The sequence below is a fragment of the Clupea harengus genome, chromosome 1 (genome assembly GCF_900700415.2).
Source record: "Clupea harengus chromosome 1, Ch_v2.0.2, whole genome shotgun sequence".
NCBI classification, from domain to species: Eukaryota; Metazoa; Chordata; class Actinopteri; order Clupeiformes; family Clupeidae; genus Clupea; species Clupea harengus.
In genome coordinates, this window is record NC_045152.1 from 6,016,604 (window position 1) to 6,035,931 (window position 19,328).

Genomic DNA, 19,328 nt, shown 5'->3' on the forward strand with positions numbered 1-19,328 from the left:
CACTGCAGAAGAGAGGTCTTCTGAGAGTCTTTATCCTCTGACTAAACCACTATCAGGCCCCAACACAGCCCTGCCCCCCTCACTACACACACACACACACACACACACACCACACACACACACACACACACACACACACACACACACACCACACATCCTTTATTCTACAAAGAGGCATGATGCAGTTGATGTTTTTAAAATGTGGGAATCAAATTAAAACCAATTGCACCAAATGCAGCCACACATTTTTTGCTCCAAGATTTTAGGACACCCCCTCCCCCAATCATTGCAGAGGTTCTTTTTTCCATGCCCTGTCCCCCCCCTGCTGCTCAGCCCATCCTCTCCCCTCCCCATGTCCCCATCTGGATGGCATCCATGCCCTCCCAGCGTCCTGTGCTCCAACCGCTTCCAGATATTTTCTACCATACTGTTTATCTGTACCCAGCCTCTGTTTTGTTTCACCCCCCCCCCCTCCGTGACATCTCCAGCCCTCCATGCCAAAACATTCATAGAGGCAACCTAGCGCCGGGCAGGAACATTTATGGTTATGGAGGGATGAGTCCTAAGTACTTCAAGTACTTATTATTTCAGCAGAAATGGTTATGGTTATGGTTATGGTTCATGTATTTAGCAGACGCTTTTGTCCAATGATATGTTCTTTGGAGGGGGGGGGGAGGAAGGAGACGTTCAAATTTTGTGATGACACAGAGGGTTACAGTTTGGTGATGCTATTAGTTATAAGGCAGAGGGTAAACCATAGCAGTGAGTGTTAAAAACTCCTTGCAGAGGGTGTTGCACAGACAACACTACAGTTGCCTATGCATTGTTCCTAGCGCTTATAATGTGATAAGATATACTGACAGCTTTAATTAGGTGAAGCACATTTCCTTGGGGAGGGGAGGTGGTGGTAGAACCCCCCCCCCCCCCCCCAATAGGTTATGCAACATCCCTGGTGCAGGGTGAATGTCAGGGTCCTACTCTGCCATGTTATACTGCTTTTAACCACACAGATTAATCTGGGCAGCTCTGGAGAGGCTGAACCCACCCCCCCCCCCCCCCCCCAGACGCTGAGGTGACTTTGACTGAATGTGGGTTCGGATGACCGTGATGTGGCTGAGCTTAATTTAGAAAGTATTTTATGTCATGCGTGCGCTCAATGCACAGAATTGCATGGTCCATAGCACCCTTGGCACTATGGACACTGCAGTATAATGGCAAAGACACCACGCCAATGCTACAGCTGTCCAGTTCCCCATAACATATGTGGTCACTAACCTCAATGTACTGCAGAAAGTATCACTCATGCCTCACGGTGATCTTGTGCTATTATATACGAGTGTAAAATCGTCGGCTGTTAAATTTTTTTTTTTTTTTTCAAAAGTGACAGGTTTTATATTTCTGTGAGAAACTGAATGAAGATCACCCCATGTCAAATTGGGTGAGGAACGCATCCTCGCCCCTCTGCCACCTCACACAGAAGTGGACCTGGTGACAGTATAAATAAGCCTCTCTGTCAAAACACGTCAAATGTAGCTGGCCCAGAGAGCAAAGTGCAATGCTACGTCTACTTTAAATGCAGTCTGCGTAATATTTTTTTTTACCTCAAATGAATGACATTAAGATGGCATACGGATAGTAGATTGGCTATAAGCCATGGCTGTGTCTGCCTGGCATAGCTCCAGGAAAGAGCAATATCCATCAAGATCTGTCCAGACAGAAGCGAACACATTTTTCTCTTGTCAGAACCACTCAGACCTCTTCTTTTTTTCATGTCATACGAATATACAAACACTCTCCTCTTAACTCCTAAACTTTGCCTGAACACACTTGACACAACCCTGTGCCTTTCCTATTCAGAAACGCCATCTAGTCACCACATTACCGTCCGTACCACCACATTTCTGTCCTACCACCACCAGGAGCCGCTGTATCAGTGAAGCCCAGAAATCACATCACGGCATTAAAGCATCATGATAAAATATTGATCAGCTTCTGTCTGGCCTGTGGTCCTGTTGTGGTTCTGTGAGCGCCTATAGCAGACATATATGTGCTCGTGTGCTCGTGACTTGCTTAAAGCAGGCTCCTGTCATAGTGTACACACCACATGTGTGGGCCTGGTTCTCAGCAGCTCTCCCTGGTGCTGAAGTTGCAGTGCTGTGCCTCACTGTCCCAGCAACCCAGAGCCACTCTCACGAGCAACACTCCTCCTCCTCCTCTTCCTCCCTTTCCTGCTCTTTCTCCTCAAAGCGCTGAGGAGAGGAAAGGAGAGGTGAAGAGAGAGAGAGAGAGAGAGAGAGAGAGAGAGAGAGAGAGAGAGAGAGAGGGTGGTGGGGTGTTCACACAGCCATGGCAGTTCCTTATGCAAGGAGACAGAACCAGGAAGTGTTGAGTCTTATCTTGTTGAGTCATTGGACTGGATGACAGCACAACTTCTATGAAGACAGTGGGGGAGCCAGCTAGATTAGAATTAGGCTTGTGTTGACCCGATGTGTTGTATGCAACATGCTGAGTGTACCTGAAGAGACGCTGCTTTGCGTACTCCTGTGCATTTGCATGTTAGGGTGATAAGTCAGGTCAGTAGCCTACTTACAGCATATGTTTCTCTTACTGAGGTGTCTGAAAATTTGGCCTGTCCGGTCTTGCTGTAATGACATGCTTCTGAACTGTGATTTTTAGTACAAATATCATAAAATGCGCAGTATCCCACAATATATGTTTAGATTTTAAAACCAGAATGCTTCTATGATACATTAAAAGATGCTTTCAAAAAATGATTTGTACTGGATATGATTATGATGCATATTCCAAAAGTTGTATTAGTTATTATAGGGTAATAGTACGCTGTTGTGATAGATACTATGATCTGATAGATTTGTTTCTGATCGTTTTCCCATAATGCTTTGCCTCTGTTTTGTGTGTGGAAGACAGCTCCTTGTCTTTGTGCCTTTTTATTACCATCTCTTCTCAAACATGCTTTTTGACAAGGTGACAAGATGACAAGGTGTTTACCATTTTGTGTTACATAAAGATTGTTTGCCATTTGCAAAAGTCTTGTATTTAAAGTTTAATGACAGACACAAGGTAACGGGAAATACAAATATTTTATTAAATTACATCTATGTGTCTACCTATCCATGTATGTTTATAATCAGCAATGTTATATGCTGCACATTTAGCTTAGTATGCTATCTATCTTTTTGCCTGCTAGTCTGTCTGCCTGGGTTTACCCATCTATGATACCAAGTCGAACATACTGCATTACTGCTTTTTATGTGAAGAGGATCCTTGCTTTGCTTGCAGTGTTTTGTTTGGTGGTGATAGACTCTCTCGAGGGCTTATTCAGGAAATTGAGGCTGAGAGAGAGAGGGAGAGAGAGAGAGAGCACTCTCATTGACATTTTCCAGCAGTGTCTTTGGTGTACAGAGCACGCACACCTGCACAGACTTTTTAAGGTGGACCTGGCAATAACCCAGGTAACTCCATATCAGATCACTATATATTTTACTATATCACTCTGTACCACAATTGTCAGTACATATAATTCAGTTGGCTACTATGCGTATGGTTAATGCCTTAGTAGGTTTTGGTATGCTACACAACACTCACATATGTGGTTATAAAATAGCCTACGGTGTTGCTTTAGTCAAGATTCGAAAGGTTGTAGCAGCCATAAATGGTAAAGAATATCTTCATATTTTCAGTTTAAACAGGGCGGCATCTCGAGACTCATTGGTATTTTTGGTTCCTGTTGTTCAAAAACAATAGAGGCGTTTTGAATACAAGTGCTTTGAGGCAGACGCCGTCCTCGCTGAAACATGATATTACAATGGACCAGTAAATTCTCCATTTACAGAAATGGTTTTTCCACTCGTTTGACTCGGATGTTATTCCTGTAAGTAAGACAACAGACAGGGAACAGGAGCGATCACAGAGAGGAGGGGGAAAAAAACACGTGTGAGAGAATTGTCATTGGACGTGAGACGGAAGCCCTAATATGGAGTGCTGCTGTATTAAGTGGGAATACAGCACCGTGGAGACCAGGAACTGAACATCTGTCTGAAAATATGACGCCGTGACTGGATAACCACGGTCAATTCAGTTCTGTGGGTTGTAGCTATGGGTTCTACGTTCGACGCCCAGTTTCAGGCGTGTAGGTGCACCCAAGAACAGAGGCAGCCCCCAACAGCGCCTAGCCTACACATGAATGAAAGTAAGGGGGAATGAGAATGCATAGTGCTGATGAGCTATGCGTTTCGGTGATGTCATATCGATCTATGTTTAGGCTATTTTCTCAGTAATTACAAACGGATATCTAAGCATCGGGTTTGTCAGCTGTTGCGATAAACTGAGGTGACATTTTTCGCAATAAACTAGACTATAGGCTAGCCTACAGACGACAGTTTCTCGTATAGCCTGTACAATCACAACGGTGTTTATTCCGAAATCATTCATACAGTCGACCTTTGTGGATGCAGATAAATGGTGATATCGAGCGAATAGAGCATCAGCCACATTTAGCCTACACGACAAGCGTCGGGTTTGGTAAAAGGTAATGTGCTATGCGGATACACCATCTCTGTTGTGCTGGTTCGAGGATCTGCCATTCATCTATCGGTTATTGTTGGGTTATAGCCTGCTGCTGCTTGGCATTTTCGCTTCGGTAGCCCATCGACATGTTCACTATACATTGATTTTATGATTTTTGTCGTTATTTTGAAAGAAGCATCACTGATGATTTGGTTATAACGCTCATAGAGTAGTCCTGTTTTAGACGCGTAAGGTGGCAGTTTATGGGGCTACACTGTATCTATTTTTATAACAATACCCGCTGCTTTGCGGGACGGTGTTTTTGTCTCCCTCTGAAAGCTGGAATTCATTTAAAAATATGTGATGCTCTCAGCAATGTCGTTGTTCGTAGGCTACTGCCTCTGTCATCACGGGGTAATTTTGAATAGACATAGGCTATGTAATGCAGCATACAATGGATGGATCAGATTTGAACGATCTAGCTATATCTTAACCTTAATTCAATATATTTTGCTATTACGAAAATGTTTTTATTTAGACCAGTGCTACTGTAGGACCATTATGTAATTTCGCTTGCTTATCCTATCGTTGGCTATCATTAGATCCAGTGTACAGCCAGTAAGGGATAGTCTTGAAGTGATGTGTTTAAACAAAAACGAAAAATGCATTGTCTGCTGGTGTATGCGTCTTAATACATGGATTTAAGAACAAGTGTCTTTAAAGTCTCGATAGCGGTTTTTCGTAAGGTATTATATTGGTAACAGCATCATTATATCGTTGTAGACAGATCCAGCTATTTACAGTTCCCAATGCATGTTCTTTTGGTCCAAAAACTGTCCCTTACATTGCTAGTCCTTTAACAGTCTGTTACATAATTGCATATACATTTTTAATAGATCCGCTGGCACAATACAGTGATGCCAAACGTGGAGTGCTTTTAACATTTTACTTTTCCATTTTGTCAATGTTATCTGGGGTTACACAAGCATAGGCCGTAGCCCTACACATAACCTCAATCTTGTTATCTGTGCCTGTGAGATAACATAGAACGATTATTAGTCTGCTAAATATATAATTGTTATTCAGAAGACAAACTGATAGTTCAAAGGAGTTTCAAAATGTTGTCTTGGAGCTCCTTTATTTAAAATTTGCTACATTTCAGGCAATAGACAAATTCTTTGTCGGTAAGGATGAAATATAGAACAATTCCGTTGAATATATACCAATTCTATATGAAAAGCTGTTTTCTGTTGAATACAAACCAATTATATGTGATCCAGCTTTGACCGGCTGGATGAGAATGCTGTGTGATTGGTATACTTAGTTTGTTCATGTGAAGCAGATTGCAGTTTCTGTTTTGCTGTTATCATGGATACTTAGGTGTACCATGACTTGACCCTTGACCTGAAGCTCATTCTCTCTGTGACCCCCCCACCTGACAGGCTCCCAATGCTGAACATGTCCACCCCCAGTGACCTCAAGTCTCCTTGCGTAACGCGGAACGGCATGGTCAAGCTGCCTCCCCAGCCCAATGGCCTGGGCTCTGCCAGCATCACCAAAGGGACCCCAGCTGCCAAGAACCGCCTGTGCCAGTCCTCCTCGGTACCCACCATTCTGCCTCCGCCGAGCCTACCGTACCACCTGGAGCCCTTGCCCACGGCTGCCTCGCTGCTGGGGCCCGACCTGGACACTAGCCCCCTGACGGCCATGAAGCCCCCGCTAAGGCAGTTCCCCAAGCCCCTGATGGAGAGGCAGCTGGTCCTTGATGAGAAGGTACTGAACAGGCTACTGTGGTACTTCACCACGGCGGAGAAGTGCATCCTGGCCCAGGTGTGCAAGACATGGCGGAAAGTGCTCTACCAGCCCAAGTTCTGGGAAGGGGTGACCCCCATCTTACACGCTAAGGAACTGTACGCCCTCCTGCCAAACGGGGAGAAGGAGTTTGTCAGCTTGCAGGCGTTCGCGTTGCGGGGCTTCCAGTCCTTTTGTTTGGTGGGCGTCTCCGACTTGGACATTTGTGAGTTCATTGACAACTATCCCCTGTCGAAGAAAGGGGTCAAGTCAGTCAGCCTGAAGAGGTCAACCATCACAGACGCAGGACTCGAGGTAACCACAACATTCAACTGTCACTAGGATTTTTTTTTTTTTTGCTTGATAATTCATCCAGAGCACACACAAGTAATATTTATGGTCAGAAATGCTTTCATTAGTTAAAGAGTGCTTACTATGAAATGTAGTAAAATCAGACCAATTAGGTACTATAATATGACAACTGTATGTTGTCTTCTGTGTCCCTAGCAGGGCCAGTTTGATGGCATTGTACACATTACATATACATTACAAATGCAGGAATGTTTTCCACTGTGTTGTTGTAAGTCTGGCATCCAGAATGTTCTCATTCCAGTAGCCTCATTTTAATTTTCAGTTTCACGTCCTCCACCCAGCTCACTCATAAGTAGGTTCATGCGGTTGTCAGTAGCCAAACAATGTATGGTGGGGGGGGGGCTGGAATGGAGGCTCTCACTACTGACATCAAATTGACGGAAAGGCCCTTAGAAATATAGCTGAAACCTCAGAGAGTGTTACACAGTCACACTGAAAATGTGTTTGTTTGGCAAACATTAAGGGAATGTTTCTGAATCTGAATATTCTATTAAGGTCCACAAAGGTCCACTTGCAGTTTGAGGTTTTATTTGTATCCATGACGGCATTTGCTAATGCTGAACACTCCATGTCAGTGTTTATATGTAACCATACGGCCAAATAGCCCAAATGTTATATATTAGTAATATTAGTTGTTTAGTAGTACATTAGTCTGTATTACATTCTGTAAGGCATATCATTATAGTCATAGGTTTCAAGGTTTCAAGACTGTTTGCAAAGCATACACTGCCAGCGTATCCCATGCTTCATGTGAAATACCTCTCAGACAGAAAACTATACTAATCAATATATTATAATAATATATAATATATACTAATAATGATTTCCTTCGTTCTTACATATGTAATGCTTCTGACTAAGATTAGGAAAGCAAGACTAGGACTTTTGTCCCCTAGTAAGGTCCAGCCAACTCTGTGGTTTGAAATCTATGGCACTCATTCAACTAATAAATGATGAGTATGAGTATAATTTTGGCATTTCTGCGGTTGATCCAATGTCGCTTTCACTGTGCTATAGTCCTATCTGTAACAAACACGAAAAGGAGACATTCTGTCACTGTGAGGAATGTGTGTACATGCCTCTGTGCAGTCGCTATTCTAGGAAAGAGCTTGTGTTGCCATGGAGAATGCCGGAATTGTTAAGAGATGATGAGTGTATGTGTGTGTGTCTGTGTGTGTTTGTGTGTGTGTGTGTGTGTGTTTTCTTCATGCTGAAGATACACAAAAGTGCACAGTTCTATAAATGTATGGATTTTGTGAGGACAGTTCTCCTCCTTAGTGGGTCGCTTCTGGCACACGTGACTCAGGTCAACAGTAGAAGATTACCAGTGAGACTGAGAGCAATGGCTGTTGAATGTCGCCCCCGTTGGTTACAAGGGCTGTTTGTTTTCCGGAATGTTTGTTTTCAGCTGTGACCACAGACCGATCCGGCCAGTGTGTTTCACAAACCCGGGCCATCCCTGCTTATTTATTCTGTTAGCCTGTTGTCCGATTGTCCCTGTTGTCGGACACTGTCTGCAGGCCAAACAGTACAGTACTGTGCCAACTGCTCCCACAATCAGGAAGTGTTACGACCCTGCACTTAATGAACCCTAATGGCTTGCTGTTGCTAAGTGACTGAACCTTTTCTTTTTTCCATCAGTCTCATTAACTAGAGTCTGTGGCGTCTTGTGACCTCATGTGATTGGCAGTTTCAGACGATCATGTGATGTAGGTCAGAATCAGAATTCTTGGGAGGCTGTTATGAGATTCCATCTTTTGTCTCCCAGCCTGCTCACATTTTAAATGGCAGAATCAGTGTTTTTTAGGATTGCAGTGAAAATACCCTGCCACAGCAGACCTCTAATGAAGTTCTTTTATGTAATTAGACATAGTTGTATAATCAACCCAGGGAGCCTCAGACTCCCAGATATCTCTTGGCAAGGGTTCTTAATGAGGAAACAGAAAAAGATCTGCTTTTCCGCTGAATAGCAGTGAGGTCAACATTACCCAAAACTGACAGAGATATATCAAACAGAAATGTTCTTAATCTGCTATGTACAGTTTCTGACTTTTGCTGAAACAGTATGTCTTAATCTGCTGTTTACAGTTGAAAGAAAAAAACTAAAGAAATGCCTGCTTTTATTCTGTGAATGAGTCATGAATCATAGGTTTCAGATGTTGTCAAACATGTCAAATGTGCAACACTCCACAGTCCTGTAGCAAGACCTCTCAGGTTGAGATTTTTTTTTGCAAAAGCACATTAGGGAAATAAAATGATGTAGATCATCATATAAATGAAAACATATTCAAATTATCTGTACAATGGTATAAACCAGAAGTATGACAGGATTTGTGCTATTACTGAAAAGGCAAGGTAGGTCAACAGAACCTAGGGAGCACATTTTTCTTAAAGCACACTGTGTCCTACCAACAGGACATGTCAAGTGCAAATAATCTGATCACTGTTACATTGTCTCCAGTCTTTCTGCAAAAGCTACTTATTCTTCCTCCTCTGCTGTGTAGTCAAACATCTGAAGCAGAACTGTGTGCCTGCACCAGGATTTCTCTCAGTCTCTGAAATCATGCTGATGTTATGCAATGCCTCAGCAAATCAACCCCATGTTGCTGTTCCATCGTGGATGATGGCTTGAGACAGAAGAGTCATTTCCTGAGCTAGATGTTAAGGGTTGAGAGCAAAATGGGTAGGTTTGTGCAATTGTTGACATTTGAGGTGGAGATTTTGAATGCTCTGAGAAGAGAAGAGAACAAGACGAGATGGAAACAGTGTTTAGCGTTCTCTCTGTGTGTGTATTAGTGTGTGTATTATAGTGTGTAAGTGTTCATATGAGGGTGTTGGTGTGTTAATACAAATGAGTGTGTGCGCCGTGTGTGTGTGTGTGTGTGTGTGTGTGTGTGTGTGTGTGTGTGTGTGTGTGTGTGTGTGTGTGTGTGTGTGCGTGTGCGCTACCCGTTTGAAGGTGTTGAGTGTGTTTATATCTCAAATGATCTGGTAGGTTATGACGTGAGCACACTGTGGTCAGGTCAAGTGTTTGTGTTATTAAGAGCATGTATTTCTGGTGAGGCTACGACTTCAGGACCATCACACACACAAAATATAGTAATAAATGTTGTAATAAAATATGATATAATGTTGGAAAGCAGCTGTGCAACAAACAGGAGCAACACACACACAAAATATAGTGTAAAGCTTGTAATAGATTATGATATAATGTTGAAAAGGCAGAGGTGCAGCAGGGCAACGGGAATCCATCACACACACCAAATATAGTATAAAATTTTGTAATAGATTATATATAATGTTGACAGCCAGTGGTGGTGAAGAAGCCTCCACGTTGAGATGGGTCTGCTCTCAGTTTTACATCACCGTCCAGTCAAAAAGGCTGTGGTTCTGTGAGTGGGATACTGAATTAGGTGGCATTCCAGTACACTACACTCCCTGGTCATGCTCAGTCTTTCGACTGTAGTGCCTGAATGCCACTCTAATTCAGTATCCCCCCTACTCACAAACTATCAACGCCTTTCGACTGACATGACCTAGTAGATGTAGTGTCAGGCTGTCTCACTGCTCTCAGGCACAGGCTGTGGTTCTGAATTAGGTGTATTCAGACAGTGCCAGCATTCTACCACTGATTTCCTAAGAAGTATACAATCTCGACATTCTTAAAGTTTGGCATGTACACTCCTCTATCTAAAGCGGCCTATGGAACAGTGCCTTTTCAAGTGCCTGGTTGCTTCTTGAAATGGGCTTTGTGAATAAGAATCGAGATTGTGTTACTAGCTTTTTAAGGAAGGTAGAACCATAATCAAAATATCTTGATATGGACTGTTAAGTGTCACCAACTGTCACGTTGACGAGTGTGTTACCATCAGTCAGTAACGATGTCTTGGTATGTTGGAGGCAACATATGCGATGTGTGACAGTATCCCAGGTTAAAATCCCCATAAATATTGAATAAATAATGAATTCTAAGAGCTGTGGCTTGTGCCTTGCAGGTTTTTTCTCACTGCCCCCACCCCCAGTAATTTATATCTCTATCACTCTAACCAACTCTTCTGTACTCTCATACACACACATTGTAGATTAGATATATTATCAGCATTGTATTATCTTATGTAATACATAAGGTAAGTAAATATTGTCACTTTGACATAGCATAGTGTAGTTGAATATACCTTTACCTGTACCTGTACCTGTACCTGTGTGATGCATTATGGGACTTGTGCTTGTTGTCCACAGGTGATGCTGGAACAGATGCAGGGCCTGATGCCACCTGGAGCTGTCGGGCTGCAACGACTTCACCGAGGCGGGCCTGTGGTCGAGCCTGAACGCGCGGCTACCTCGCTCAGCGTCAGCGACTGCATCAACGTGGCAGACGACGCCATCGCCGCCATCTCCCAGCTGCTGCCCAACCTGTCCGAGCTGAGCCTGCAGGCCTACCACGTCACGGACACGGCCATGGGCCTACTTCACCGCCAAGCAGGTACAATCTGGGTCCTATACTGGTGTAGATGGCCCAATACAAACCTGTTACGCTCTTTAACAAGTTCTTGCCCCCGCCCCCGGCCCACCCCCCCCCCTTCCTGGTGTTTAGTGTTGCACCATTAAAGGTGGAGTCAGTGATTCTAATCTAATCAAATTCAGCAAATTGCTCCTCACGATCCTCTAGCTCTGTGTTCAGTGTTTGTGCTCAGAAAAACTCCGGTGTTTAAACGCAGTTTCTGGATCTGTAATGGGAAACAAACAAGTAGCTTGGATCATGAAAAGTCATAAGCAACACAGTGTTTCTGGAGCATGAAGAGAGGGATGTGTTAGGTGAAAATTCCACCCTAGTTACCTCAGGACTCCGGAGCTGCATATAAGTATATTTATTAGACAGACAACAATTGCAATCGGCTCACTCCCAGCAACAAGGCTGAAAGTGGAGCAATGATAAAGACATCGCACAAGGTTTATATAGACAGAAGTTGAGCATTTCAGCAGGGAAAACCACGTGGTGGATTTCTGATGTCCGAGGCAAGGATGGAAGTTTTGCAAGGTCGGAAGAAGCACAGTTCGACCCTTCTTATCACTTCTGGTCTAAACATGCTCTTGTACATATGCAGACTAAGTGGCATCTAATATTCTAAGTTACACACACGCAGAAACGCAGAAAAGCCATGTTTCTGCTTTCATAAGGCACATGATTCATACATTCTTAAGTAATTAACAGTGTTTGCAAATTATCTCCATCAATCCCTCCTTTTATCCGTTTCAATGGATAATTCAAAATCACAATCAAAATCAAAATCATCTTTCTTAATTCTTCAATTATCAATTTCAAATGGATACCTCAAAATCATCATCTGAGCTTCATCACATGGATTTTCGGAACAGAGATCATTACTAAGCATCAACTCCATATCATCATAAGTTCATAATTTAAAATGTCATCATATTTCTCATCACACATTTGATACTTTGCATTTGTAGGCCAACATAGTTGGTAGTCGACTGGTGGTGTGTGTCTTTAGCTCGCCTAGGCTGTCAGAGAAAACATTCAAAACAAGGCCTCTTTGCTGTGTCCTTGAAGGCCCTGTTCCCCATCAGGCATTCTGCAGAACACATCGGCTTGAATATTACTGGGACGGAAAATGTAAACAGTCTCTTTGTGGAAAGTGTGTTTGGGCAGTCTGGTTCCCCCATCACGGATGATCTTTGGCCAGGCCCCATTGCGGATATTTGACCAAGACCGGTGCCTGTTGTGATCAAATGTTAACAGTACCAAAATGTAGAGCAGTACAGTTATTATCAAAAGTTCCACACATTGTTTCATTTTTCCCTTGTAACTCCCCATGACTTCACAGAGATAGGACGCCCCGCCCTCCCAGTATCCACTAGGCTCTTTTACCCCACTGGACAGTGTTTTCTTCACCAGGTTTGAGACGAAAAATTGCCTAACGCAAAGAATCCCCTTTGTAGCTGGACTTCTGTCACAGTGTTCCGGCCTTGGAAAACTGTAGAGGAAGACAGCTCCTATCCTCTGTCTCTTTCTAAGGAAGGCTTACTCGTTTACAATGTGTTAGATGTATCCAGGTGGCTCTCTCCGCTATTTTGACTGTGGTAGATGTTGACAGTAGCACTTTGTATGGTCTGTCCCACTTGGGCAAATGGCAGTGTTTTCTTTTGAGGCTGTTGATTAGGACCCAATCTCCTGGCCCAACCTTGGTTTCAGCCTCACAGGTTCTATCCCCACTTATTGAGGCATGTTTTCACCATGGCTCAATATTGCAGCATATTTTAGTATTGTGAGATCTAATTCTTCAAAGTGCTTTACATAAAATCCATAAAAGCAAGCAGCAAAAGCAATACATGGAGTAAAAAAATGATCAACATCGTATCAGAACCTGATGTTCCGATAGGCTTCTTGGATTACTAAAATCATGATAAAGGAATAAAATAATAAGTAAAAAACCCTTCTGCTGGTCTTAAGCTCAGTCGGAACCATAGTGCTGCTTCATAGATTCCGCCTTACCCTGTTAAATATTTTCCCTAGCTATGTTTCCCCGCCCAGAGGCCACCCTTCCTTCTATACCCTTCCTTCAGAGGCCTTCTCGTCTTCTTCCACCGAACGCGCTTCAGGGCTTCGGGAGAGACACTAGCTCTCTTTACAGGCTTAAGGAAGGTGACTGCCCAGGGGACTAGAACATTCGTTAGGGAAATATCTCTGAGAATAACATGTGATATATTGAAGCCACAATATGGTTTCCGACAGTGCCATGGTACCCTAAAACAGTTTTACAGAGAAATATAAAAATAGTGCAAGTTAAAATTAACAAAAGTTAGTCTCAACCCCAAAAAACTATACTAGCGTGCACACACAACAAACAAACAATATACTCACAAACAGCTCGGAGTCCAACCCCTATAGTCTAATTCAATTCCTTCACTCTCGGCTCTCCTCGCTGGCAGGCCCTGGCCTCCTTCCAATTCAAGTTGAGGTCTTTAGAAAAACGGAGTCTCATAGAAATATTTTCCCTAGCTATGTTTCCCGCCCAGAGGCCACCCTTCCTTCTATACCCTTCCTTCAGAGGCCTTCTCGTCTTCTTCCACCGAACGCGCTTCGGGCTTGGAGAGACACTAGCTCTCTACAGGCTTAAGGAAGGTGACTGCGCCCAGGGGACTAAAATTTGTTAGGGAAATATCTGTGACTCCTCCGTACGATTCAGGTCCTGATGATTAGCCCAGCGTGGAGAGTCGATGAGGTTGTTGGAATCCCGGACGAGCCCCCAATATGTTAGGTGAAATTCACCCTAGTTACCTCAGGACTCCGGAGCTGCATATAAGTATATTTATTAGACAACAACAATTGCAATCGGGCTCACTCCCAGCACAAGGCTGAAAGTGAAGCAATGATAAACACATCGCACAAGGTTTATATAGACAGAAGTTGAGCATTCAGCAGGGAAAACCACGTGGTGGATTTCTGATGTCCGAGGCAAGGATGGAAGTTTTGCGAGGTCGGAAGAAGCACAGTTCGACCCTTCTTATCACTTCTGGTCTAAACATGCTCTTGTACATATGCAGACTAAGTGGCACCTAATATTCTAAGTTACACACACGCAGAAACACAGAAAAGCCATGTTTCTGCTTTCATAAGCACATGATTCATACATTCTTAAGTAATTAACAGTGTTTGCAAATTATCTCCATCAGGTGTCATTTGATTGGCTATTGAGCTCAAATATCAACAAGCTTTTGTGCAATCAAATCACAGACTCTACCTTTAACCAAAATATATGATCTCTGGAATGGAGTACCTTTCTCTTGAGGAGTAAGTGAGCACAATCTCATTCTAGCCCTTGCTGTTCTAGTGAGGAGTAAGTGAGAACTAAACCTTGCTGTTCTAGTGAGGAGTAAGTGAGCACTAGCCCAGTCCAGACCACTGAAGCCGTTCTGTCTGGTTTGGCGCTCCTCAGGGATACACCACCCACACGCTGCGGCTACACTCCTGCTGGGAGATCACCAACCACGGCGTGGTGAACATGGTGCACAGCCTACCCAACCTCACCTCACTCAGCCTGTCCGGCTGCTCCAAGATCACGGACGACGGCGTGGAGCTGGTGGCCGAGAACCTGCGCAAGCTCCGCAGCCTGGACCTGAGCTGGTGCCCCCGCATCACCGACATGGCGCTGGAGTACATCGCCTGCGACCTGCACAAGCTGGAGGAGCTCGTGCTGGACCGGTGAGTGGGACGGCGGAAGGTGTAGGAGGGAAACAAGTTCGCTATATTTGGAGAGGGCAGAACCATCAGTGATTTTCACATGGCTCACCATAAATAACAAACACCATAACATGTGAGAAACTATAGGTGGTGGTGTTGCGCTCCTTTGATGAAAAGCTCAGATTTGGCCAGGTACACAACACTTACCTGACATACGCACCTTAGTCACCAACAGAATCATCAGTGATTTTTATGTGGCTCACTGTAAATAACACACAACATAATGGTGCGATTGTGAGAAACTGTAGGTGGTAAGAGGGTCTTTGTGGTGTGTTGCGCTCTTTTGATGAAAAGCTAAGATTTGGCCAGGTGGACACCCCCTACCTGAAAAGGTACATTCTGTGACATACACACCTCAGTCACCAACAATACAGCACTGTGGAATTAGCTTGATGCTGCACTGATGTCATTTATGTAGAGCCACACTGAGAGTTTAACATACACTGTGGATTCATTTTCATGTTCTAGTTGAGGAAGAGAAAATATGTTTTTATTTTTGAAAAATTGCAAAATCTGTTCTGAGGGAAATTAAGTTAGAATTGTTTTTCTCTGTTGACCTCATTATTATATTTGTATTTGCAATTGTTATATTGGTTAGGTTAGGTTGTTGGGTATGAATAATTGTATGAGCATGTGACAGTGATTGGCCACTGTGGGAAGTCCCCAACCAATAGCACAAGGAATTTAACATCTTTTCCTGTGTATAACTAAAAACAAATGGCGATGTTGGTAAACCCAATCAAGGCTCCGTTCTGTTTCTGAATGGTTGTATTGATAGTACATATCCCAGTAAGCCTGATGAGGATGGTGCAAAAGTGTGATGTTTTTTGGTACCATACTGTTGCTCTAGGTGAACATAGTATTCACTTTAAAACTGTGGAAAGGTTTTCATTGGAAATCAATATTTCTGACAACAGACAAAAAGAATAAAAGGTTCTGGAAAAGGGGGACTTCAAGGGCTCTACCCCAGAAGCAGAAGATTTAAATCAACCACTTGAACAAAATAAAGGGCAGCCTTTAATGAACCTTTAGCCCTTGTCCTTTGTCATGTCAGCTTTTGATGGGATAAAAGTTGTTATATAAGCTAAACAAAACCTGACACTTTCAGCAAAGGTCATTGGGTTTATGATTATATTTAACTTTAGGCATACTTTCAACAAACGTTCTTGGAGAGTACATGGACGCTGATTTGGTTAACTTAGAAAGCAAACTGTTAAACCTGCCAAAGCGAATGTGTTGATATTAATCTGCAGCCCTTGCAGTGTTCGGATTAAGTGGGCCCAGTGTCGACCAAAAGCCTTGATTCCCGAAAGCTGAACTGGAGTTGAAGTTCAATCAATTGATCAATCAGACAAACTTTTTTTTACTGTATAACAGCTTTTAAATAGCAATTCAAAGTGCTTTACAAGTGACTGACAAAAACAAAGGATTTAGAGACAGATTGAAAAAGACAACAATAAAAGATTGGTAGCTACCGGTTAGATAATGAAAGATAAATAATAAAGGATAATACAAGCAATAAAAATGATTTTATATATGTGTGTGTGCGTGTGTGTGTCTGTGTGTGTGTGCGTGTGTGTGTGTTTCTATACTCAGGTGTGTGCGGATCACTGACACTGGACTGGGCTACTTGTCCACCATGTCTTCTCTTCGGAGCCTTTACCTGCGCTGGTGCTGTCAGGTACACTGGGCCCTAAATCTCCCTCTTCTACATATTAGACAACCATATTCTCATCTGTCTATCCATTTTACCCTTTCACCCTTGCAGTCTGTCTGTCAATCTATCTATCTATCTATCTATCTATCTGTCTGTCTGGTCTGTCTGTCTGTCTGGTCTGTCTGTCTGTTCCTGTCCCTGTCATGTACTGTCTGTCCTGTCTGTTCTGTGCTGTCTGTCTGTGTCTGTCTGGTCTGTTAACTATGCTGTCATGTAGTCTGTCTGTCTGTCTATCTATGCTATCTATCTATCGATCTGATCTATCTGGTCTGTCTGTCTGTCATGGTCTGTCTTCTGGTCTTGTGTCTGTCTGTCTTCTGGTTTAACTGATCTGTCGTTGGGATGGTCTGGTCTGTCTCTGTCTGTCTGTCTATCTAATCTATCTATCTATTAGCTGATTGTCTGGTCTGTCTGACTGTCTGTCTGTCTGGTCTGACATGTATGTATGTAATGTATTTTATGTATATTATAACGTGTGAGTCTTGCAATCTCTATTTTTGCCTTTCACCTAATGCTTCTCTCTCTCTCTCTCTCTCTCTCTCTTCTCTCTCTCTCCTCTCTCTCTCTCTCTCTCTATGGTGTGTGTAGGTCAGGACTTTGGCTTACAACATCTCTTTGGTATGGGAGCCTGAGGTTGCTCTCCCTAGCCGGTATGCCAATCATCCTCTCATAACTTTTCTCCCGCTGGACCCACGGCAGCATCACTACCGCATTCTAATATAAAACTTTGGCAAGAGACTGTTTGTTAGGCGCTCTGATTTATAGGGCTGGGGCTGGGCTGACCAGTGTTGAGTAAACTGAGGAAGAGAGTAGCCAGCATCCTCTATGAGTCAAAGCTGCTTTAGATCAGATGTAAAGCGTTGTTGCCTTCTATCTATTCAGAGAATGTTCTAGAGGAGTAACAAGTTCATATAGGTATATGGGATCTGCTATATTGAACAGACATCAACAGCTGGCTTATTTAGGATCTTGACAAAGGCCTTGCCAAAGTATCTGTGGTTTGCAGGGAGCAGAGTATAAAAATGTAACTGCTGGTTCATTTTCAAGCAGTATAAATCTTGATGTTGAAATTCATGAAATCAACTGGTTATCCTTTGCCGTTTCTGAGTGAAAGATTTCAGCTTCACTGAGAACTTGTAATGCAAAAACTCTTGCCTGAAAAAAGAATAGAATATGGCTAAATCAATCACTGTAAATAACTGTAATCAATCACTGTAAAAGGGTAAATCACCAACTTGACACTTTGAAAATGGAAGAATTGAAATTCAGAAAATTCCATATCAATAGTTCCACAGCATTTAAAAGTTCTCACATAGTTAGCCATCTTGATGTACGTCCTCAGATGGTCTGGGTTACTCCATGGATGGGCCATCCAAAGCTAATCGTATGGAGGTCATTAAAGAGACCGTCTGCAACAGTTTGCCACTTTTTGAAGCCTGTTTTTTTTAAGCAACTAGTACTGGTACCATCTTCAGATGAATTGTCATCTGTCATTCCAGTTAGCTGCCTAGGCTATGCACTGTGCACTTCTGTGGTTCTGGTCGGACCACCCCACGAAAAGTGAGCTATTCAAAACTATTGCTGAAACCGTAACAATAACCCAAGGATATGCAAAATTGTTTGTGCATATATCTCCGTTTTTATGCTGTCTAATCTGGTCTGATGTTTAACATTGCTCTGAGTGTGTAGGCTGTATATTGTGTCAGTGCCTGATTATTCTTGTTGCGTTCACTCACTCACTCACTCACCCACACATGTCCCTTCCTTCTCCCACCGTTCACCTGGCTTAGGGTGCCCTCTGCTGACCACCAACGGCCTCTCAGGCCTCATCCAGCTGCAGGACCTGGAGGAGCTGGAGCTGACCAACTGTCCTGGAGCCACGGCCGAGCTCTTCAAGTACTACTCCCAGCACCTGCCCCGCTGCATGGTCATCGAGTAGCCACCGGGGGCGCCGGAGTGCCGGGAGGCAGCACACCACCGCATCACCAAAACTCCTTCTCCTTCAGTTGAAAGAAAATAAAAAAAACCGACAAGACGAAATTAAACTGAACTTCATCCAGGACCCTAGGGGGCAGTGAAAAAAAAAAGGGAATGCGAGAAAAGCGAAGGTCTTGCATGGACTGATGAAAGCGTGCTCAGAAATGACGAGACGGAAGACGAGGCGATGAGGAGCGGGAGAAACGAAGGCCTCGACAGACGTGCGATAAAGGGATGATGTGTGTATAAAACATGTGACATTGCGTTTCTGAGTCTAGATTTTCATTTCGACCACCGGATAGACACAGGGATAGGCATCACACACTCAAACACATTAACGTCTACTGAAATAATGGGAAATGCCAACAACAATAATACACACACACACACGTGAACTCCGTGGAACTCTTGAGTCCTAACTTTGGTGTTCCAACATCTGGTGTTTTTTTTTTTTTTTTTTTTTTCTCTCTCTTGAGGCCAGCAGGAGGTTCACTATCTGCTTGTGCTGTCTTTCACAATACCATGAGAGAAAGAGTGATGTTGAAGGAGGAGAAGAGAGGTGTAGAAGAGAGGGATAGAATGAGAGGTACCCGAAGGAGAGGAATGATCGAGAGATAGAGATCACTCTCAATCCATGGGCCCCTTCCACCAGAACACCTCCTTTCCATTTTTGTGTCTTAC

At 43.4% G+C, this 19,328-nt stretch overlaps 1 protein-coding gene across 1 annotated transcript; it reads left to right on the forward strand.

The window, feature by feature from the left end:
• Positions 1-5,969: 5,969 nt before the first annotated feature.
• fbxl16 (F-box and leucine-rich repeat protein 16) lies at positions 5,970-18,639 on the forward strand. Its single transcript, XM_031565691.2, is given in 10 exon segments — positions 5,970-6,633; positions 10,930-10,959; positions 10,961-11,024; positions 11,027-11,151; positions 11,153-11,173; positions 14,649-14,914; positions 16,550-16,636; positions 17,260-17,291; positions 17,294-17,320; positions 18,461-18,639. Coding segments are annotated over 10 exon segments (1,458 nt in total). The 5' UTR covers positions 5,970-5,976; the 3' UTR covers positions 18,610-18,639.
• The last annotated feature ends 689 nt before the right edge of the window (positions 18,640-19,328 follow it).